This window comes from Poecilia reticulata, linkage group LG9 (genome assembly GCF_000633615.1).
Source record: "Poecilia reticulata strain Guanapo linkage group LG9, Guppy_female_1.0+MT, whole genome shotgun sequence".
NCBI classification, from domain to species: Eukaryota; Metazoa; Chordata; class Actinopteri; order Cyprinodontiformes; family Poeciliidae; genus Poecilia; species Poecilia reticulata.
In genome coordinates, this window is record NC_024339.1 from 28,130,625 (window position 1) to 28,155,164 (window position 24,540).

The 24,540-nt window shown below is 40.9% G+C and overlaps 1 protein-coding gene across 3 annotated transcripts in view; it reads right to left on the minus strand.

Moving 5' to 3' along the window:
- The window catches only part of LOC103470552 (tetratricopeptide repeat protein 28), a 229,247-nt gene that overhangs the window by 25,783 nt on the left and 178,924 nt on the right, over positions 1-24,540 (minus strand). For all 3 annotated transcript variants that reach the window (XM_008419086.2, XM_008419085.2, XM_008419087.2), the window contains 4 exons: positions 22,890-23,397; positions 7,268-8,064; positions 5,719-6,263; positions 3,833-4,356 (listed from right to left, as the gene is read on the minus strand). In XM_008419086.2, the coding sequence (XP_008417308.1) occupies positions 3,833-4,356; positions 5,719-6,263; positions 7,268-8,064; positions 22,890-23,397 (2,374 nt within the window). The remainder of the gene's footprint in view (positions 1-3,832; positions 4,357-5,718; positions 6,264-7,267; positions 8,065-22,889; positions 23,398-24,540) is intronic.

Below are 24,540 nucleotides of genomic sequence, written 5' to 3' on the forward strand. Positions count from 1 at the left end.
TCGCTTGAACAGGACTCTGAGATTGCAAAGCTTAGAATATTGGTATATAATCTAACCAGTCTCTAAGCATCTCCACAACTTTATCTCTGCTCTGTTTGCCATGTTCTTTGGTCTTCATGAAGCTGACTGCTAAGATTAATCACACACAAGCGGTGGCCATCTGCTAACAAAGTGGCTTCTGAAGGCAGTTAGTTGCACTAGATTTCATTTACGCGTATAAGAAGAAAGATGGCTGAAAACATTTCTGAAAAACATGCGTCATTTTTATTCCAGAGATCAATCTGCACTGGCTCGTATTGGCCTATCAAAGAAAATCCCAGTAAAAAGCTCTAAAGTTTGTGGTTGTAATGCTACCCAATGTGAAAACATTCCAGGGTTCTGAATACTTTTGCAAGGCTCTGTCAATATTGCTCATTATCCAGACCAAACATGAAACGGTGTTAACTCAGGGCATTTTTTTTCTTCAGTTGTTTAAGCTGCAATCTTCAAAATGCAGGCACCTAAAAAGTTTGAGGACTGCTGCTCAGAAGTACTGAGGATAGTTAGAAAATGACCTGATTTCTGAAATCCGTGAAATTAAAGATAAAACTTGAAAATTTTCAAGCAAGATCTTTTTTTTTAACTCCAAACTCCTATGCAGAATGGAACAGGGCCTAAAGAAAAATGTGGGCACCCGATATTTAATGGTTTTTGCAGCAGTTTTGTGTATTTGGGAAGTTTCTCCGTGTTGTTTCCGAACAAGATGTCATGTTCAATGGTATTACTGGATTGTAAAAATGGTCGTTCTGTGGATATTTGATGATGTTAAGGGTGGTTAAGTTGCTATTATTCACATTTTTCCCTCTATTAGTGGCATTTTTCCTGGCTGCAACAGAGGTCCAGAGCAGTATTGATCCAAACCTGAGCTTAACCATGGCAGGGATAATGTTCTCATTGAATTTTTTACGCTTTATGTCTGGACCTTTCCTTCAGTCACAGCAGCCAAATATCCAACTTCTTGTTTCTAACTTGTCTTAACTGTAGAAAACTAAATGTTTACTTGCAAACCTTAGCTATGGGATCTTCTGGTTAGGATAACGTAATTGTGAATTTTTGCTTGTTTGGTAGAACAGTTCGAGGTTTCGACAACAATCCAGATAATGCGGTTTTAATTTGACTTTACAACTGCAACTCAGATTGGAAGTAACATCACACCTTTTCTACCACGTTTGAGTCTTATTGGAAAACCACTTTCCAAATGTACAAGCAATACAAGCTGATGACGATGTATCAATCAAGACTAATATGTTCACAAGTAGATGCACATTACTCTGTGTATCACTAAGGTGATGAGGTATAAGTTTAGAAACTACCAGATCACAGTTTTACAAAATATTCTGATCACTGCATCTAATTGAAAACCGTTTTATTTCTATAACTTTCACATTAGCCAACTTTTTATGCCGAAATTCCAACTTTTTGGGTCATTGCACTCTATTTTGCATATAAAAAAAAAACCATTAACTTAATCTTTAATTTACCAGTAGAATCCCATTGAGATTTACAATCTTTTTACAACGAATGTCCTGGCCAAGACCGGCAGCAGTAAACAGGGTTTATGATGCTTTCCAGTTCCTAAAACTGCGAGAAATCAAAGAAACTGAGTTTAGCATACAGATTTAAAGCATAAAGTTTAATAAAGGTTTTCATATCTTTCATAAAATTGCATGCAAACACACTAAAGTTCTTGTAAGAACTTGGTACAAGTTATGAAAGATGTCTGCTTGGTTTTCTCTTCTTTTTTCTTTGATCGGTTTAGACATAATCTGATAGATCAAACTGATTTCAACATTAAACCAAAAGTTGAATTTATATATTAGGGTTTGGATCGTAATTATATTGATGCTTTATATGAATTTTGTTTCTACTTTTTTAACAAAAAAGTGCTTTTCATCACGGTTTGTTGCTGAATGTGGAAGTTTTGTTAGGTATTCAATAAAGAAACGAAGAGGAAACTGTAAAACAATCACAAGTTGGCACAATGACCACGCTGTGTTAATGACAATATTGATCATGTTAAGTGCATCTTGGTGTGAAAGACCTCTCACTGTTTAACATATCATGTCATTACAAGAAAAACACCAGAGCAGCTCTATAACCCCTTGGCAGTTTTCTATGTTTTTATGCTGCCTACTGAAGGTTAGTCGTTATAGGAGAACACAGAATAACCATTGCACATACACAAACACTCAGCGATTTGAAGGTCAAATAATTTCAACTGTAGCTGCAGAGAAGCTTATCTCCAGCTCTACTCCAAAACACAAAAACAAGCACGAAAAGTAAAAAAAAAAAAAAAAAAAAAAAAAAAACACTAGTTACTGAGAGAAAAAATAAGGCAACTTTTCTGCTTGGGTAGGTTGGCCAGAAATAATTGGCTGTCAAGGATAGTGAAGGCGCTGTTCTTGTTCAAAGCCAAAGTGAGGAAAAAATACAAGGACAGCGTGGGGGGACAACACTGGGACTGGGTGGAGACAGAATGGCCTGTCGTCTTTGTTTCTATTAAAGCTCAACAAGCGGGCCTGCAGTGAGAGCGTGTGTGGGCCACAGCAAACTCGGCTAACTCTAAGAAAAGATGGGGATGAGATGGAAGGGGGTATGTCGTCCTGCATTTTCTTTCTGCGGGGTGAAATGTAGGAATCTTTTCTTAGAGAGGCTCTGGTTTTCTCGGTTTCAACAAGCACTGGTTGGGTTCTTCACAGGACGTGAGCAGAAAGCCTACCCTTGAACACGGTTGTGCGGACGAGGCATGGAGTTGTTAGTGTTATCAAGAGGTTTCGTTCAGTTAAAGACATTTTAATGAGACGCCAGCAGAAAGAGAGAAAAGTGTTCTGCTATTTATAGCTGTATGGAGCATAAGACTAACATCCAGTTGTCAGCGTGCTTACAGTGAAACTTCAGCAGCCTGCGTTTGAAATAATGTGGACCAAGTTGTAAAATCAGTAGTTCCTGTCTAGCAACAGCAGAATCAACTGAATAATCTACGCACTTGATATAAAAAATATATATGTTCCATTAATTTCTTTTGAATTTAGCATCTGCTTGATGGACATTATTTTTTGACAGTAAGGGGTTACAAGCTTTACCACCACTTCTGCCATCATTCTAATACCAGAAAAGATCACGATAACATTTTAAGTCTGCATCACTCATTCCTAATGCCCAGTGCAGACATACACAAACTCTTCCACCGAACTGAATCTCAAGAATAAAAACTTCACGCGCCGTCTCTAAAATAAGTAACTTTTGAGAGGTCAAGCTGCAGGTTTTTATCCTTCCCTTTATAATCTAAAAGGGAACAGTGAAGCATGAGAAGCAGGATTCTGTCAGCCCGTGTCTCACAACATTATTTTAGCAGCTCTGAGAAGGAAGATAGAGAGGTGTGTGGAAAAAAAAAACAGTAAACAGGAGAAATACTTTGAGAGCATTTGGGTAGGTTTGCACAGACAGACATACTCAAATGCTATACCTATGCAGCTCTGAAGACAAACACAGATGCACAATGCTCACACAAAATCCCCTTGTGCACATATATCACATAAATACAAAAGCACAAAAAACACGCACATGCATCCACACACACACACACACACACACACACACACACACACACACACACACACACACACACACACACACACCTGCAAACAAACACATGCACACAGCTTAATAAAAGTGTGGCAAAGGCTTAGCAATAAATAGGCTCAGAATTTCATATTCATGAATTCACAAACTCTAAGCCTATCAGCTCAGGCAACAAAGGCAACCCTCTCCATGCTCCCCTCTGCTCACTCACCTTCCTGCAGGTACATGACAGCTTGTGAGTAGTTCTGCAGCGCATGGTGTGTTCTCCCCAAGCTGCCATAGGCCAGCGTCTTGGCAGCCAAGTCATTAGTCTGAGCCGCCACACTAAGGTGCTGTTCTTGGAACACCACTGCTCGCTCATAGTTTCCGAGTGACTCATAGGTGAGACCCAAGTTGCCGTAGGCCCGGGCCTGACGTGTGGTGCTGCCTGCTTCTTCTGCGATCTCCAGGTCACTCTGGTGGCATCGCAAGGCTGTCTCATACTCTCCCATAGCTTGGTACACAGCACCCAAGCCACAGCTGGCGTCGCCCTCCAGTAGTCTGTCCTGGGTGTCGCGAGCGATGGCCAGCTGACGCTCCAGGCAGGAAATGGCCTGCTCGTAGTTGCCTAGCTGGCTGTGGAGCGCACCAAGCTCGCCGTAGGCCTGCGCCTTGCCACCGCACTCCCCAAGTTCATGTGCCACAACCAGCCGCTTTTCGAAACAAACCAACGACTGCTGCAGATTGCCCATTGCCCTGTGGGTGAAAGTAAAGAGTCAACTTTGAGTATAATGAAGCACAAAACACGCACGTTAAAAATTCACCCGCTGTTCATAAATTGATTAAAAATAACAGCACAAGTCTTTATGTAAAATATTTTAGGCCTAATATGACTGGAGACGCAATATATTGTCAGTGGACAAAAACCTACAGATTTTTCAGCCCAATCCACTTGGACTGGTCAGAAACCCAAAACTCCAATCAGTGAAGGCACCATAACTCGGCGCTACCAGTTTGTGGGAAACAACAACATTATTTGGTGTGCAAATTATTCAGTGAAGAGGACTAAAAGTTTGCTCTTTTTAGTATCTACACCATGCAAAGACGTGCCTGTAGTTCATTCGGGCTGTGTGAGAGAGAGCAAGCTCACTAGTAACAGGAAGGCTAAATTTAGTCCAGCAAAGTTGATCCATATTTTATCCTTTTGAGCATTCAAATTCCATTTGTGCAATATGCATTTATAAAAGTACCAACTAAAATCCATAATAAATAGCAGCTTCTGCATTACAGTGATGTAATTTGGTAGAATCTATTTATGCGGCCCAGAGTCTAGATGGCTACATAAAAAGCCACAGTGGGCCACATTTGGTCCTTAGGCCTCGAGTTTGACACGTGATATAGGGCATCAATTTCTTCTACTTGATATTTTGTTCATCTTTACTGTATTCCAAAAGACTTTATTCACGATCTCAAATGCACTGTCGAGAGCTGGAAGCCCGTTGAAACGAAGCATTACAAGAAGAAAAGCCTTCAGCTTAATTAACGTTGTGTGATAACGTATCTGCTTGACTGAGAGCTGCAGGAAGATGAGAAGGGTTTGCGTATGATGTCTATTATTCCCTTCTGAACTCATGCATGGCAAATACAGCTGTGTGTGTGTGTGACTGCTGCAGTGCCAAGCTGGTGCTGCACAATAAGAAGAAAATCACCTTCGAAATGAGGATTTTGGGGGAAAAGCTGTTTGTATTTTGTGCTGCTGTGTAGCTTCCCATGTTTCTATCAGCTCTCTAAGGCATGAGGAGAAACAGCGGGGAAAAGAGACGGAAGATGCTAGAAGTTGTTTTGAAATACTAAGAGCTTCCCCCATTCAGAGACATCTGCTCACCAAACTACTTTGCATATATTTACTACCAGCAGCACCAGGCTTCTGCTGACACAGCTCGTACCAGATTCCCATTTAGGCACTGTTCATCACAGCCATTTCTAACTATATGGTTCTTTATAGTGAGCACATATAGAGATAAATGACATTCAAACTGCTTGGTTTCTTAGTAAAAGTCGAGATACAGCCACATAAAGACTTGGCGAAATGGACAATGAAAGGTACTCCGGACTCACCTGTGCCCATTGCCCAGGCCTCTGTAGGCTTTCTCCTGGTCCTGCATGCGATTTAGGCTCTGTGCCACTGACAGGTACTGGTCATAATACTTGATCGCTTCCTCAAAGTCTCCCAAAGCCTCGTAGCAGTCCCCGAGGTTTCCGTAGGCCCTGCCCCGGTCCATTACTGCTTCGTTTCCACTCAGCTGCTGCAAGGTAGCCAACTGCTGCTCCAGATAGCCAATAGCCTCCTCCATCACCCCGACATTCATTTTTGTGATGCCCATGTTGCCGTAGACCTGAGCCTCCACAACGGGATCCTTTAACCTCCGTCCGAGCTCCAACTGCTCCTCGTAGCTCTTGAAGGCCATGGCGTACTTCCCGAGGGCCATGTAGACAGCTGCCAGGTGGCCATGGGCTTTGCACTCTCCTGAGACGTCACCAAGCTCTTGGTATACCTCCAGCTCCTGGGTGTGGTAGCCTAGAGCTTTGTCATATTTCTGCACTAGTCTGTAGGTGGCCCCCAGGGCAGCATAAGCACAGGCTTCCATCCTGCGCTCCTTAACCTAAATTGAAAGTAAAACAAAGGTTAATGATTGTTATGTTATTCAATGATCTTCTCCATTGATGTGACGTTTTCTTGCATGGGATGTTTTTTTTTTCTGGAGTAGAATGAACTAAAGACAGGTCAGTAACATGTGCCTTAAATTACATTACATGGAAGCAATTTGCACCTATTTTTGCATCAGGTCACAGTTAGTCCCTCTTCTGGCACAAATACACAGCATATGCACTGAAGTGATCAAAGGGGCAGAGAAAAAAATAGTCAAGGATCTCCAGGTTCCTTACAAGACAGGGCAGTCATTCCCTTATTAAGAACTAAATCGAACTGGGGAATTTACATCAGAAAGGCCTTTCTACATCCATTACTGATCCTGAAAACTATTAAAAACAGTGGAATAAAGTTTGATTGTATCAGACTACTCAAATGTTCCATGTAGTCTTTTGCAAACAATACACCAAAATGTTATCTCAGAGCAAAGAAGCAACACAAGGATGTTATTTTGTTTTTTTGTAAATGGAAAAAATATATATTGTTCCAATTGCAGGGTACTGGCTGTGCTCTTGCTGGAAAACCTATTTGCAAATGGAATGCAAGCATGAGCCCTAACTTCAGTTACATCCCCAGTTGTTTTTTTAAATAAATTCAGCACTACAATGGCTTGCTTTTTACTTTTTTTATCTTGCTTTGTAAGCTTTTAACAGATTGAAAATACCTCATCTAGTCTGGGTGCAATTAAGACAAACAAATATCGGTGGACTTTCCGCAAAACGTGCACAGTGCGTTCTCCCATTATGGGCAAACTGCGTCAGAGCGGAGAGGTGCAGCGTCGAGTGTCCTACAGTGGCAGATGTGTGTTTGTGTCTAGTTTAGAAACTTAAAGGAGATGCACAACTTAGTTTTGCACATATTTAGCCCCCACAGATACCTTCATGACTACGCCCGTGTGTTTCTTTTTTTCTGTGAAAAAATATTCTGCTGAACTCATTGAATGCAAAACAGCCTTACCTGGTGAGCTAAGGCCAGCTGCTGCTCGTAAAACTGAATGGCTCCTGTCACATCCTTTTTACAGACAAAGATGTCTCCTAAGTTCCCTAGTGCTCTAAAGCGAGCCTGTGCATTGTTCAGGGACTGTGCTAGTGACAGCAAATACTTCTGGCACTCCTCCGCCTTAGTAAAGTCTCCTAGGGCCTTAAAAGCCAAACCAAGGTTGCAATACGCCTTGGCCTGACTAAGTTTGTCATGAAGGTCCTTGGCCAGCGCAAGATCCTGCTCATAGTACTTAACAGCATCCTGATAGTTGCCCAGGCAGTAGTGAGCATAACCCAGATTGTGACAAACTTTCCCTTCGCTCTCCATGTCCTGAAGTTCTGGGGACAACCTGAGGTACTGCTCATAGTAGGGCACGGCTTGTGGAAACTCCCCTCGAGAGCAGTGGAAGTTTCCCAAGTTTCCCAGAGCCCGCGCTTCGCTCTGGACGTCCCTCAGCTCTCGAGCGATGTTGAGGTGGTTCTGGTAATGCTGCAGAGCACGGTCATGGGCACCCAGGGCTTGGTACGCCACAGCCAGGTTGCCGTGGGTGGAGGCCTGTGAGGCACGGTCATTAACCTCCATGGAGATCTGCAGCTCCTGGCGATGGTAACGAACTGCTTGGTCGAACGCTCCGAGGGCATTGTAGGCATTACCCATGTTGCCATAGGCCCTGCCTTGGGCGGCATAGTCATTCAGCTCCTGAGCAATGGCCAGGTGTGTTTTGTGTAGTTTCAGTGCAGTCTCGTAGTCCCCCTTCATCTGGTGAATGATGCCTAAGGAAAGAGGAGAGAGGAGAAAAAAAATCAAGTCAAAGACCAACACTTGAGAAAGCTGGAACCACATAAAATTCATGTGCATTGTCAGCTCTTCATGTAAAAAACAAGTCATTCGGTTGTTAAAATATGCTCTCTGAGCCATCTGTTCTCTGCTTACACAACACAATCGCCCACAGAATTATGGTCATTAAAATGTAGTGCAATCAAACAGAGTTGCTACAACATCGAAATTAAATCTTTTGATGGTCTAAACACTCTTTGATGACTGTGTCTTCTAGGGATTTTACCAAAATCAACAACTTTTCCACATGAGTGGATGGAAGTACGGAAGAGAATCAGAGCTAAAGACGGAGGGAGTGAAAATGAGGGAGTAGGAGAAGAGCGGTCGGAAAGCTCAGCAAACAACTTTAAAAAAAAAAAGAGATAAATGTGGAGAAGCTATAAATAATGGAGTAGCCGGTGCAGTGAGCGTATTTTTTTCTGATAAAATACTATACTTTGAAAAATAATAGCTTTACTCTGCAACCTGGCAGCCGTCTGGCATATTCTCATACATTCTCTCACTAAGCTAACAAATGTGTGCCCACACCTGTATGCTAATGGAGACTGACAAATACATAGCAAGCCGTAAAGAGACATCAAAGCGTATCTGCTGGGGCTCTTTTTCTTTCCGAGATGTTCGTCTGTATAACTCATCTTTGAATCCGTCATCCGGCACGAACAATAGAAAGGTTTACTAAAAATACCGGACAACACGCAGGGATCCTACATGTGCCGTGCCTATTAGTCCTTTCTCAGACAATTTTTGAAGGATTAAATATGAAAGTTCACCATGCTTTGTGACAGATATATTTTCAGAGGCCAGGATTTAAATAGGCAACTTGAAAAAGACCTCTGAGACTATGAAAGAAGATTAAGAGAGGAATGCATGAAGGAACACATAGAGAGTAGGATGGAAACTACTTTAAATAACGGAACGAGACATGAAGTATTGAAATGCAAATATCTTTTCCATTCAATTTCACTTTCTTCCGTACTTATGCACACTTAGAAAATGCTTACATCAAATCTTATGCTTTTTCTGACATTTCCAAATTGTGTGAAAACTTTGAATACGGCTGTTTGTTGATGGATAGAGAAGCCAGTTGCACGCTAAAAAAAAGCGTTCTATTTTTGTACAGTATACAGAATGATCATTGTCGCTTTGCTGCTTCGGCGTTGAGTAATGGCCTCGTAGGATGTGGGAAGCAGCCACTGACGGCACACACGGAAGGAGAACAGTTTTGGAGCCCGAGTGGGAAGAGTCGAGGATGGAGAGAAACCCTGTGGCTTGCAGTGACGGTGATGGTGGCGTTGGGATTAGTTAGCACCACGAGTGTTTTCTTATTTATTTCATCCGAAACCTGCCACATTACAGGCTTGAAAATCGGGTACATAAACACTTGAACGGGACCCAAACAGGCGGGTCTTGTGACCGAGTAAGTCGCATGCAATGGTGGACATGTGTGAAAAGAGGGATTTGACCACAAAAGTAGATAAAAATAAGTTGACATAAAACATTTTTACCTGTCTTACCCCAATAAAACAGGCTATGCCAAAGTATAATAACCTCGTCATTACTTTAACTTCCCACTGTTGTCAATTGAATTTTTACAGATGGACTACAATCAGCTGATCCAAAGTGGCTAAATAAGTGCATAAACCTAATCACTTTTAGGTTGGTGTGGGATCAATTTACTTTTTAAATTGCAGACATGAAAACTTTGAATCAGATGCTAACTTCAGTATCATGTTCATCACATGAAGAAATCTGAGAATGAGAATAGCTCTTAGGTGACATCTGCCTATAAAGGTTATCATATGGTTCATACCCTATGAACTGCTGGAATATATATGACTAATTCAATGTCAGTAATACAGATTCCAGACATTAATCTCACAGCAATAAAATGTTTAGAAGATTGTAGGACTTTTCACACAGAAAAAAAAGTCGACGCCCTCCAACAGTCACAGTTCAATTCAGACTCAGGTACTCTGAATTTGCAAGAACTTGTTCATCAACATGAGTGAAATCTGCATCATCAGTCTTTCATTCAAGTGTAAAGGAGACGATTAATTAAACATGTCTCAACTGGATGTCTTTGTTGGAGAAAATATAATCAAAGCCACTTAGGATAATTGTTCAGCATGTCGCAAAGACTTGCTGACAAATCATATCTGATCTGCTGTTTATGTGCTTGCTTTCATTCTCTGGATGAAAGCGGGAAAAAAAAACTTGAAGTGACCCAGTAAACATCAGGTTGTGGTACTTTAGAATTAGCATGCAAAGTGTATGGCGGCACAAAACACAGACAGCAGCAAAAAAAAAAAAAAAGAGAGAAAAAAATCTGATTTATAAATCACAGAGTTTGACCAAAGTTTCTTTCCTACTAGTTTCTATTTTCACATGTTCGTTGGCTCATGAAAAAACACGTTATGTTTGCCTAAACACTTATAATAGTCTAGCAAGTTTAGCATTAATAAAGTGAATTTATGTTTTTATTTGCACAAAAACAGTAGCTTTTGTTCCCACATCAGCGGCTCAAACATTTTACCTCCTTGGACAAAATCCTCAGCTTTGCCTAACTTTGGAGTCACGTTAGGAGTCACAGCTGGCTGGGTGAAGGAGCACCGACAGCCACAAAGTCACTCCCAAGGTTATGCTTTCCCCCAACGGATACTGATGTTACCGAGGACATAATGTCTACTGATGTATTACCAGCTAACATGTTCCTGCTGCAGGCTAAAAATGGATCCGGGTCTTGGTGATGGACGCAGGGCTAAAGCAGGCGGGCGGGCTGGAGGCTGGGGAAGCATGAGCAGGTTTCAGGTTGGGGACTTGGGAGCTGCTGGCAAAAAAACCACAAAAAAAAAACGGCATAAGCCCCAGGCTACGCCTGGAGCCACACTCGAAGCCAGAAAATATTTCTATGCCCCCTATATGGTAAGAAGATTATGGAGGCCTGAGGGAATGGCATCCTGTAGAATGGTAAATAAAACCATTCCAAACATGACAGTAAATACAGATAACTAATGTGGCCATAATAGCATCCTGCCATAACCAGCCAAGACCTGAAAATATATCAGTCCTCTGATTAAATCAGATATATGATTTAGTGCGTAAGGTGTGTTGACTAAACATGTGCACTTCATTCACATCCATTTACACAATGGTATATCAGAATCGTGTAACCAGAGACATTAAAAACTTGGCAATGCCTTGTCACTGTTCATTATTCAACTAACTTTACATAAAAGCATGTCTGCACTGACGACTGTGAGATATGATGCTATATTCTGAATAAATCATTTTGTCAGTTTTACTGCATTGAAGAAGGCCCACTGTTACTAGGGGGGCATTGAGAATAAAGGAAAGACCATCAGCCTGAAACAATAAGAGAAAATCTACAACATTGCTTGAATCTTAATTAAAAGAGGTTGATATGTGTAAATATTAAATTGCTAATTATACTATGTAAGTAAAATCCCAATGACGTAGGACAGTGTTGACATTAAAAAGTCAAGAAGCTCCAGTTCCTTTCATAAGTAATGACAAAGAATGTTTGACAAACCTCGACTATGGCTTATTAACGGCATTCCACACCGACGTTGAGAAATGCAGATAAAAAAATAAATGTAAAAATATGAAACAATTTAGAAGAGAATGTTAAGTAGGGTAGATCTCGCTTCAGTTCCTGAATGTAAACATACAAAATCTTCAACATTAATTCCTTTTTTCTTCTATTCTGATTATATTCCAATTATAAATGCGAAATGAGATGCTTATGTCTTAACATATTTTTATACTCTGGGGTTTTCATTGTGAAATCGAAGAAATATTGCATTTAAGTCATTATTTCCTTCGACAACAAGCAGAAACACAAAGAGTATGAGCCACTTGCAAAGATAATTAGTACCTAGACTCTTTCTCTCTTTTACATTTTGTCACATTGCAGCCACAAACTTCAGTGTTTTATCAATATTTTGCAGAATAAAGTACAAAAGTAGTGCATAATGGAGAATCAGAGGGAATATGGTGAATGTTTTTCCATTTTTTCCCCCCTTTTTTTTATACCTTTATATTCACATCCCCTGATTCAATACTTTTTACTTGACCAAATCTTCTGGTACTTCTACCTGTTCTGCACAACTACACACTAAAGTCTCAGAAAAAAATAGGTCACTCATCTCTCTTGACGCAAATTCTCAGTTGATTTGGTGTCTGTACTTTGACTAGGACATCCCAATATGCAAAAACAGGAACATAATATGATTGTTGTTCTGCTGGGAGAGAAACACTCTTAAACAAGAGCTTGAGAGATTACAATGTAAAAGCTCTGAACAAAGTTTTGGCCCTACTGTTGAAAAACATCCCCATAGCATGACGTCGCCACTACCATGTGTCACTGCGGGGACACACGCCACTCTTCTCAAAAATGTCTTGTTTGTGAAAACCAAGAATCATTTTTTCTTTCCCACTTACCAATGATGTACCACCATGAAGTTCCAGTAAAATACACTAAAGCTTACATATGCCTGTAATGTCACAAAATCTGAACAACTGTAAAAAGCATAAATACTTCTGCAAAGCTCTGTAGGCAATTATTACATTATACAAAAAAAAAAGGATTGAAAAGAGACTTCTTTTTAGCCGTAGGACATTTTCGTTGTTGGTATTTAAGAACCTAAATTTGCTTTATAAAGAAATCAGCAGTACAACAGAGCATTTAACGACCTGCGGTGTGAACTAGAAGTAGCAGACTGAAGAGCCTCCTTGAATCCACAGAAATGGATGGAACTGAAGTGAGTTTGGTTTAAGGTACTAAATCCTTACTTATGTGCGTAGAGATTCCCTGTGATCTGACTGATACACAGACATGAGAAATATATGTAAAAAAAAGAGCAAAATAGACAAGTGGGTGATTGCCCTGTAGGTGATCTTCCAACAACAACATGCAGTCTTCCAGCTGTCCTTTCGACTCTGACTGACCTTCACCCCTCCTTCTGCTCTCTAAGCACACAATCCCTGACCTGTTTACACACATACACACACACGCATACACATCTGATTCCAAGAACTGCTTATAAGTACACTGTTCAGAATGAACTATTTTTTTGTTGCACTGCACCATCTCCTGCAGATTGCATTTCATGCTGAATTTGCAGATGCTCCTGGAAAAGGGCACAGTTGCTTAGCTCAGAAGGATGCCATAGCTCTTTTGTTACATTTAATAGCACTGCAGCGAGTGGAATATTAGCTGCACACGGTGAACAACACTTTAGTGAGGACAAAAACTCAGAGTGTGCTTCACAGAACTTCTCTAGTCCACTTCTCTAGTTCAGTGCATAGTCATACGAAGGGGGAGCGATTTGGTGCTGGTGTTTTTCAGCAAACAGAAATTTGAGGCTTGGCTAGAAAGCTTCACAAGCACAAATCTCTCAAGCAGAACAACACGGGAGCGGCATACTGGTAACTCCAGCGTCACGCCACCTCTCCGACCACGGTTCCATTTGCTTCCTGTATTTTGGCCAGCTAGCATTTACATGAGAATTAATAGAGATTGGAGGTTGTCACCAGCACCTTGGAAAGAGGCCTTTTGTGTGTGGAGCTCCCAACTACTTTTACCGTCTCTCTCCTCACAAGGTTCCCTCATTCATCCTGTCTGAGCAATTAAGCTCTCTAAATTCCACTGGAAACTCAGGCCTCTCATACTCCCCGTCCTCGTCAGACTAATAATACATCTAGACTCGCTGCTGCTTCCAGAGGCTTAGGAACAAAACAGAATAATCTCTATTCTTCAGTGCTCCAGGCGAGTCTGGTCCCTGTTGTGGTCTGCTCCAGCTGTGGGCAGTTGAAAGGGAAAATAAAGGCTAGAAAAGTACTAGATTTATGTCCAAACAACCACAAAGCAGCAATGATGACGCAGCAGCAGCTGCTGCTACACGGCGCGATAAGGGATACTTGTTTTCTCCTCATTATGTTGGTTATTTCGACGGAAAAAGCTACAGCGCTTTGCAAAAGCATTCATACCTCTTTTTTTGTGTTTTTTTTAAAATAATTTGTCACATTACAACCACAAACATTTATGTGTTCTACAGTGCTTTTTATGTGACAAACCAGCAATAAGCGGTGTATAAAGGGGAGGTTTTAGAAAGGGTAGAAATTTGTCACAGCAAACATGCGAGAGCAGTTGAACTCTTTGGCCTGGATGCAAAAATGCTTACAGTATGTGTGGAAAACTATCGCACAGAACAGAAGCAGAATTACATCATGCCATGATGTAATTCTTCAACAGAGATCTAAAACATCAGAGGTGCATAGCTTCAGCCAAAAATGACATAGTAATGAACAAAGTTTTTTAAATGTAAGGATATGATCAAGCGAGGCCACGCGGTTCCACTGTCATTGTAAAATACATTCAGCATATGTTGCCAGAAACTGGAACTGCTCTGCTTTATTTTGTTTTTTCTATTTTTGTTTATTTACTCTGGCATAATAAGAAGAGTAAGGGGTCTGGCAATTATAAAGCTGAAGGTCTGATTTCAGGTTCACCTCTTGCCACTTGAGCAAGGCACCTAGTCCTAAAGTTCCCCACTGATCTGACATGTTTATGCGAGAGCAAATGGGAGAATGATGCTGTAGCATCAAGTGCTGTGAGTCGTCAATATGACCAGAAAAGAGCAACATAAGTTCATTTTCTATCGACATGTACAGAACTCAGTTTGTTTCTTTGTTCCATATCCCAAAAAGAGTTGTTTTTTTTTGTATTTCATCATATTGTGCTCACTTACAAAATTTAACAAGCTTTCCATTTCAATATGCGGGGTTTTACCGATCTCAAGAGCAGTGTTAACTGCATTAAATGTAACTTGCATTAAGCATTGCCAATAAAAACACATAGCTCAGCATCGGCTATGCAACAGCCTCATTGTCAGACATGCCGTAAAGCCTAGATCAGATGTCTGGTCAGAGCAGCGTTATGCAACTGATGTTCTGGATGCCTTCCCAAAGCTTATCCTCTTATGCCTTGCAAAACAGCAGAAGCTTTTATTGGGAAAAGTTTATAAGCCCAAGGAGTTTGTCAACCAAGGTCACAAAGCACTTTAACGTCAACTGGAAGTTGTTTTCTGTTTTCCCGACACCAGAGAAAAATAGCCGAACTACAGAGCACTTCAGTACAAAACTCTGATTCTGAATGTGTTTGTGTCCTCTCCCCCACTGTTGTTTTCCTCTCTCTGTTGCTTTTGGGTTGTTTTTTGTGCAGATCAGCAGAAACCGATCCCCGAGGAGGCTGGATAAGAAGAAAAGTGGGGGAAGAAAGGTTTAATTAGGACTTTTGGCTCTGGCCCTTCCAGCTGATGGTGTCAACCCTCCATGCGACTTCTTCGAGACACGCGGCTAAATAAGGAGGTATGATTCCAGGACAACAAGGACATAATGGCAAAGCTACAACAACAAGCCATTCCAAACAGCTTGTTAAATGTCTATTTGAAGCTAAACAGCAAAGGGGGGAGGGAGAACCACACTTAGGTTTGGAGAATATCACAAATGTCAATTATAGCAGAAAATATTTGTAATCGGAGACAGGTCGTAAGCTGTGGGGCTTCTGGGCCGTAAAAGCGCACATCAAGCACTTACAGTGAGTCTTCTACATTGCTGTGGAGGAATTTTGTCCCACTTTAATTTGCAGAATTACTTTAATTCAGCTGCATTACAAGTTTCCCCAGCATGAATGGCCTCTTTAAGGTGATTCCAAAGAATCTCCATTGGTGTGCTTTCCCTGCAGTATAACCAAAGTTTTGTGCTTGAGGTCACAAAATGAATGCGGGGCATTCTCTTTCAGGATCGTCTGGATGAGAGCAGATTCATGGTTCCGTCAGTTATGGCAAGACACACAGAACTAAAATGCAGCAAAGTAGGCCCAAACCCTCACACTACCACCATCGTGTTTACATGATGCTCTTTTTCTGAAGAGTCAGCAGATTTTACAAAACATCAAGATGTTTTTGGCAAAGGTAAAACGACCATCTGTGTTCTTTTTTGGCCCTTTTGCTCAGTCAGAACTACAAACACTGACCTTAACTGAGGCAAGTGAGGCTGCAGTGCTTTGTAGTAGGGAGAGACTTAATTATACACATGCTATGCATTTAGCCTTGCCGTTCCAGTTACATACGTGGTAATGTTTGCTGTTTAATGCTGCAGAAAATGTTTTCAAGAGGGCATTCAGGTGCTCTAGTAAAGTCACTATGGAACTAACATTACATTGCTCCAATGCAAGCTTTTCTATAAAACTATCTTTGTGAGATGGGAATAATTATTTTTCTTCCCCAAGCAGACAGATGTTGAAATTCATCAAAAGTAGACCTCATTTCATATGAAATGATTTAATTTACATTTTGTTCGGGGTCCTTTTGGGACCTCCTGGATGAGCAGTCGATGAATTCTTGAAGCAACTTTGGTTGATTCTGTAATCATCTCCAGACTGGTAGATGTCAATGACAAATTTCTTTAGATGAGTGGATGGTGTGTTGCTTTTTGAAATCTCTTGGCCCATGTGATCACAAGGCAGAACTGGTCGAGGTAACTTTTTCCTCTGAATAAACAACCATAGCTTTAAACCATGTTTTTGTATTAAATACACATAATTTTTTTCAATACCGACAACTTTTTGATTTTCTGGAATTTTTGTGGCAATAACGGATCAGATGTCTGTAAACGGGGGGATGGTTTTCCAGAGCATTGTGCGTGGCAGCTTGAAGCTTATGTCCTGTCTCAGACATGAAATATTGCTGACTGAAGGGTAAGTTAGCCGATTGATGAATTATAAATAGGACTGGAATGCAAAATTTCCATATCCTTTATGGGTCAGCGTGTGCTCAGCCTATGCTGTTGGTACCGCTGGGCATCATGGTTAGATATTAAAGTGCTGCAATCTTTACACAACCGTCCCTCAGAGCTATGTCACCCACCCCACATGCAATTATAATAAGCGTTTGCTCATTTCTGCGACTTCTCCTTCCCATTACCAGCACAATGTTTACAGCTTTCATCTTCACTTGTTAATCTTCTCGCGATCATCTGCTCCTCTTTCTCTTTTTCTTTTTCTTTTTTTTGAAGCGAGGAAACAACATCCCGTTAGTTTTAGCCCCATATCTTCTTGTGCTAAGCAGGCTCGTGGGCACCAACGGCGGAAAAAACAACGCACGCCCTCCTGCCATAAACAAAAAACAACAACAATGGGGCAATTACAGACCGACGCTTCGCAACCTCCACTTCATTCTCCGTTATCTTCATTATTCAGTTCCTCTCGAATCAGCTATTAAAGGTAATTAAGCGATTCATCAAGTCAGTTTCAATTACTGGGAGCTTGACAGCTGCAGATTGGAATCAGTGGGGGTGAGAGGAGAGGCAGAGTGAGAGGAGGAAGCATGGAAAAAGTAAAGAGGCAGAAAGCAGGCGGCAAGAAGTGCTAACAGTTTAGGTAGCGCTTAAGACCCAGACAACAGGCTCTCTCTCTCTCTCTCTCCTGGATGTCAAGTGTTGCTTCGTCCACATCACCGTCCAACTCCGACCGTTTGGCGCCCGCGGAGCAACAGGCATCGCCGCCACCGCCCCGCTCACTCAACACGTGCTCCATCATCAACTCGAGGCCTCCCAACACTAAATCAGCTGGATTATCATTGCGCCGTCGTAACCGGGCGAACTGTAATATCGCAGTTTATGATGAATAAAAGTGCTCTCACACTCTCTCATGCAATCACGCCACATGCAGCAGAGGAATAAATTTTCCGCCTGACACAGAGTGCCCACTCGTAATAAAGCTCACATGTAGTGAAGAATCATAAAATGCTCTCACTGAAGCATCTAATTTATGTCAACCTGTTCCCAGGTCCCTGGGTTAAATTTAGGCTGGCGCTGAAGCTAAAAGCAGCCCAGACGTTGTGTGTGTGAGCGTGTGTGTGGGGGGGTGCGTGTGTGTGTGTGTGTGTGACCATCAGGTGTGGCGAAGCAGAGTAGAGCACGGCTTCAATTTATGTTTGCCCGATTAACCCTACTGTCTGCCTCCGCGATTTTAGATGTTAGGTTAAGGAATAATTCATTTGGAAGGAATTATTGTACCTCTTAGTTGTCCATTAGAGTCTGGTTTACCATCACCTTAATGGCCGTCATAAGTCATCCAGGTCTGGTTGTAATTGCTGGCCTAAATATTGAGGAGCTGCTGATCTAATATATCTAATAGGATACTAAAAAGCCAAAAGGACAGTTTTACACCCTGAGGTTCCCTGCTATTAATTTCATTTTTTGGCATATTAAGGCGCTAGCACTTGATTAGGTAGATTAAAGGTGGATTGTTTGATGACATTATGTCATCGAGGAGATTAGAAAGTGTTCAACCAAAGCAGTGAGACAGTGAGACAAATCACATTCTGTGCATTGAAGTTCTATGCTCTTGATCAGACGTGTCGGTTTTTCTTTACCTGGCTTCTCATGCAGGAGTGATGACAGGTTAGCTGGATTCCCAGATTGCCATGGTAAATGCAGTACTAGCATGTAGAATCTTGCTAGCACTACATTTATGGTTATTTGATCAGAACCAGCACATATTAAAGGTTACAAAGTAACAAGTAGCCATTGGCTTAATTGATCCAGGCCTTCTTTGGGTTTTTTGTTTAAAGAGGCATTAAAAAAAAGCTTTAAATTAAGTAATAAAGCTTAAAAAAAGAGACATCTCTTCCACTTACAAACATGTGGACTGACTTATATTACAGTAAACAAATGCTACGACTGCATCAAGGACATTACAAAAAACAGATGCAGGAACAAAACAAAAAACAAAGCATTTAAAATTACACATGTGGACATGTTTGCCAAGCCAGTCACGACTTCATCCATCCATTTTCTTTACACCCTTGTCCCTCAGTGGGGTCGGGAGGGTTGCTGGTGCCCATCTCCAGCTAACGTTTCGGGCGAGAGGCCGGGTCACCCTGGACAGGTCGCCAGTCTGTCGCAGGGCAACACAGAGAGACAGACAGGACAAACAACCATGCACACACACACACACACACACTCACACCTAGGGACAATTTAGAGAGACCAATTAACCTGACAGCACAGGGAGAACATGCAAACTCCATGCAGAAAGACCGGGGCCAGGAATCGAACCCAGAACCTTCTTACTACAAGGCAACAGCTCTGTGCAGCCCCTCACGACTTCATAGATTTCTTAAAAGATTGAGATATACAACATATTTCAAATGAGCAGGTGATGTACTCTAGTTGGTTTCTTCCTCTGACTGATCAGAGGATGTTTACAAAGTGGGACTTGAAGAAGCTCTGGATGACTTATCATTTCCTAACGCAATCACGAGTGGGTGGTTGTGGTCCAAGCCCATTCATTTATATAATTATATAAATTCACACATTTAAATAATAAAAATCAAGTAAATATTGGGATATTAAAGTATGTAATAAAAGAAAGCAGAGCACAGGGTTCTGTAATAAAATCTTAAATATAACAAAAAAAGAGAACAATTTCATCATATTTATTAATTTACTTGTTTATTTGTTTAATGTGTTTTCCATATCACTAAGTCCTACACTAGAGATTTCTAAATTCAAGCAAACTTGTAATGTGTGACTTTTTAAAATTTTATACATTTTATTTTAGATATAGTTCAGGCCAAATTGCAGAATATTTTCTGCAGCGTTAATATGGTTAAAAACACACATATTGTTTTAGGATTTTAGCTTCATTTCTGACTTGACAGGATGTGTTATAGTTTACGTTTGATTTTAACATAACTTTTCAGCTTACTCTGCTGTTTCTCTGTTATCTAATCTTGCACAATCTGCGAGACTCTTTCAACAACAGGAATTAAATGTAGCCCTCACATCCTCTGCATACAGCACAACAGCTGGAAATTAAATAATGGCACCGCATTCAACATACTGATTGTCTCTCTTAAAAGCAGCATAAACATCGCTGACATACGGACCATAAATATCTTCGGAAAAAAGTAAACAGCTCATTTAAATGAAGATAAAGGAATGTAGCCCGAGGCATTGTGGAAATGCAAACAGGAAATGAAGACCCTCATGCTGTAAACTCAACAGAAAACAAAACAAGCGTACTTGTCCAGAATAATTAACTTTTAGAAAACTTAGAGTTTTTTTTTTTTTTAACTGAACATTAACATTCATTCTGAGGAGTCCACTTTTCCTGTCCTCACTCACTCTTATCGAACTGGACAAAAGTTGGAATCATTCTAGAAGTGCCCAGATTGCACCGAAAACAAAACGTTTGGTACCTAAGAATGAAGCCTGATCATCTCTAAGGAGGTTCTGTATGACGACATAAATCTACTCCACCCTACAGGTTTGGATTGGACGCCCTTCTGCAGTGAAGTGGGTTTACTCCATTTCAATTCATATTCAAAAGAGAAATCACATAAGAATATAAGATTCAGCAACTCTGCTTAAAATGTGCAAATACCTATTTTCAGCACTTATTACAGGAACGTATTTTTAAAACAAAAAGTAAATAAATCCAACATTCAATACATTTATTCAATTAAAGAAAAAACATTTTCAGGAATCATTGCTTTTAATGCAATAATATCACAAATTACTGGTATGCTTAAAAGTTCCTTTAACAGAAATATAACTTCACTTTGCTTCATTTTTAAGGTTGTCAGGGTGTCTGGAAACTTTTACTGCAAGACTTTCTGTTTCTCTGGCCTAGAAATATGACTTGACAAAATGGTCAATGGCAGATATGTCGCCTTACTATACCAACATTTTTCTTCTTACTGGATATTACTGATTATTACTATTAGCTGCAAAGTCAGAGCAACAATTTCAAAGTTTAAAACAGACAAAACTACAACAAACATCAATTGCTCACTGCTGAAAACACTGAAACATCCCCCAAGTCTCCTTACCCAAAAGGTTTTTGAATCTGTCATTTCTGGTAGAGCCTGAGGAAATAGTATTAAATGTGTGGATTGTAGAAATAAATCAGAAAGACTTCTTGCGCCATTAACCTGCATGGATAATTTCTCAAATGAAGGACCAAACTAGGCCACGTCATATTAACTAATCAAATGCAAATCTTTGTTTTAAACTCAACTGCAAACAGTGAAGATGCATGACTTCAGTCATCAAAGCTGACAGCTGAGTGGTGCCTTAACAGAGGTTTCAGACAGTGCCCTCTTCATGGAGTCTGCTCAGTAGATATGGAGGAGAGAAGAAAGCACATCTGGCAGCCTGCAAAAAATCTTAAAAGAAGTTTGACTTATCTCTGATTTCTTTCTGAAAGAAGTTGAACATCTAAGTATTGATGAAATGTTTTTACTGTAGGTGAGTTGAGGTTTGTTGGCTTGTTTTTAATGCCAACAAGTTATTACTTAGTTATTGCTTATTACTTGTGTTATTACTAAGTCACTGTTGTCCTTAATGCCCATGTGGATTTTCTGTTCCATCATTTTTTTAAATATACGTCGTTTCTTCTTTACTGTTTAATTTGAATATAAATGCCATCCATCCATCCATTTTCTTAATATAAATGTTAAGCTGCATTATACTCATAGCTGTGCAGGTGTATTGAATTGTGTGTCTCCTTATGACTGAGACAGAAGACAGTATGAATCTTGATTTAATAACTTCCCAGAGTTTTAGAAATGGCATCATCTACCATGTTAGCTACCTTGATGTCTCATATAGAAAGCCACACTGTGGTATTTTGAACATGCAGCATTTTGGGTCACATTTTAAAAATGGGATTTTGTACAAACTGGGCCTTTCTGTGTGGCATTTGGTAGCTTGCTCTGTGGCTGACTGGGTTATCTTCCTGGAAACGCCTGCAGTCGTGCAAAAGGTTACTCCAAACAGAGATGCAATAAGAAGTCAAGTGGTGACCAGAAGTGGATGTTCCTTTCTTTTTTTGTTTGTTTGTTTTTTTTTTTCTTGGTCTGACCTGACTGGTGACCAGCTGGTCAGAAACAAAAAGTGAAAGCTGACCATGAAAACTCTTTCATGTGAAAGCTGTTAGTGAGTGAAGAAGACCTCATGTTAACCATGTTCAGGGTCAGTAAGGTGTTTAAAATCAGAGGAAGCACAAAGATGTAACAATCTAAAGAGAAACTATTTTCTATACCATGTTGAGACATCTAAGTGGTTCGTTCAACTTGAGAGTGAGAGAGCGTGAAACTTTCAGCAGATGGCATAAAGGATAAAAATATCACAGTGAAGTTGCCCTGTGTAATGTTTTTCAGCTGCCATCTTCTGTTTAACATGCCGCATGCAAGATTTGGAAATGTTGCCAGTCTTTCACAAATGTCAGCGGCAAGATAAAAGTATCCTCTCTCAAATTGTGTTTTTACTATAAGCACTAAATGCTAATATTAAATGCTAAATACAGATTAAAATATTAACTTTGCTATCATTTTGTCTTTTTGTTAAAGCAGAAGTGGTAAAACCCTGTTTTGCAGTAACGTCTTTCTCCCACAAAGCACTGTGACAACATCTCAGTGCTTTTCTGATATAAATAATGATCAACCTCTCTAATAACTGGAGTGGACCATAGCAACTGACTGACTGCTACTTCTAAATTAAAAGAAAAATTACTTACCAATGTGGCTCTAGTAGCCTTACGTAGTTTGTATCACTGGAAAAGTGCTATGTAAATTAAGGAAGTTAAATCTATTTCCCATCTCCTTAGCGTTGAATTTGATACGCATCCTGTTGTCACTCATCAATCAACTGAAACATTGGACATACATACCCAAGTTGGAGGATGCCCTTCCTTCTGCAGCCCTGTCCTTCAGTCCTTCAGCGATTGACAGCTGCTGTTCATGGTACTGCTTGGCTCTCTCCAAGTCCTGCATACAGCGAGCAGCGTGACCCAGCCCTGCGTACGCCCTCATCTCGATGGACTTTTCCTCCAGCTCCTGCGCAAGCTCCAGGACGTGGGTGTGGTAGGACATGGCCTTGTCAAAGTTACGATGGTAGTGGTAGGCACTGCCAAGGTTGCTGTAAGCGCGGGCCTCTTCTCTTTTATTTTCCAGGGCCTTAGCGATGCCCAAGTGTTGCTCGTGACATTGAACAGCATTATCGAAGTCTCCCATGGCGATGTAGACGGCTCCCATGTTTCCCAGCTCACGAGCCTCAGACAGCTGATCCTTGGACTGCTTGGCCAGCAGGACGCACTGCTTGTGGCTGGCGAGGGCATTCGGATAGTCCCCTATGGCGGTATATACATGGCCCAAGCTGCTCAGCGCCATCGAAGCAGCCTGCAAAAAGACAGATAACAATCGGGTGAGTCAGAAATGCTTTACGGTGTAGGCACACAAAAAAGAAAAAAAAAAAAATCAAAAACTTTAATTCATTATACCAATACTTCATTAACAGAAATAACTGCTTTGGCTCTGCTTCACAAATTCCTCACCAGCACTAAAACATCCCTTTGTCTAGAAAATTGTACATGGATCGAGCTGAAAAAAATTTTTTAAAAAATCACAATACCTGAGTCTTAAAAAGAGGCCTAATGCTCAGAGACCAAACAACAAACAAAACCTGATTTGATTTTCCCTATGCTGAGAGAGGAGGGGGGTAAAGTGTGATGCAGATCGGCACAGCGGCAGGCTTTCTTTAAAGCTGCCAGTTTGCCCACTGCAATCATGCCTCATGGCGTGCCACCACCAACGGAACAAAGACTCTGCTAATCAGGAGGGAGAGGAGGAGGGAGGTTTCAGCTTCACACCACATCTGTAGGGGGGCCAGCCAACTGGTGACAAGACCTCTCTAGCAGAAAAAAAACAAAAATCATCCAGGATTCATTTCGGATCTCCGCCCAGACTTTAATCCTCTCCGCCAAGGTTCATCAGCGAAAAGGCAAACCGTCAAGCTAGACCCAAAAGCTGACATCGCAGCAGTGAAATATAGATGGCTGCCAAAAGTGAAGTCTTGACCTCTTATGTGACACTTTCACTGCAGGCTTATTAACTGTATATACAGAGGATAAACAGTGGGGAATTGGGGTCAGTTGTCATGAAGTGAACAGATGTTCAATTAATCATGCAGGAGGCAGATAATAAAGCATATCCTTTCCAATGTCCCACTTTGCAATCTCCAGCCAGGAAGGGGTTTGGAAAGAGGCCAGCAAAGAGGTGAACCACCATCCTGACAGTTAAGGCCATATTAGTGCTCTTCCCGCACAGCTTAGGACTCTGAAAACTCTAAAGTCAGCAACAGCGAGGGATACATTTACCGCAGGCATAAAATGTTCATGAAACACCATTCAAAGCCAATCAGTTTAAAACTTCCCAGCGATGCTCACGTTAGACAGCAAAGGGAGCAGATTGAACTGATTTCTCACAAAACAGAAAGTTGGCGATGAGGACTTGCTATTAATCAGTGTTATTGGGATACAGAAA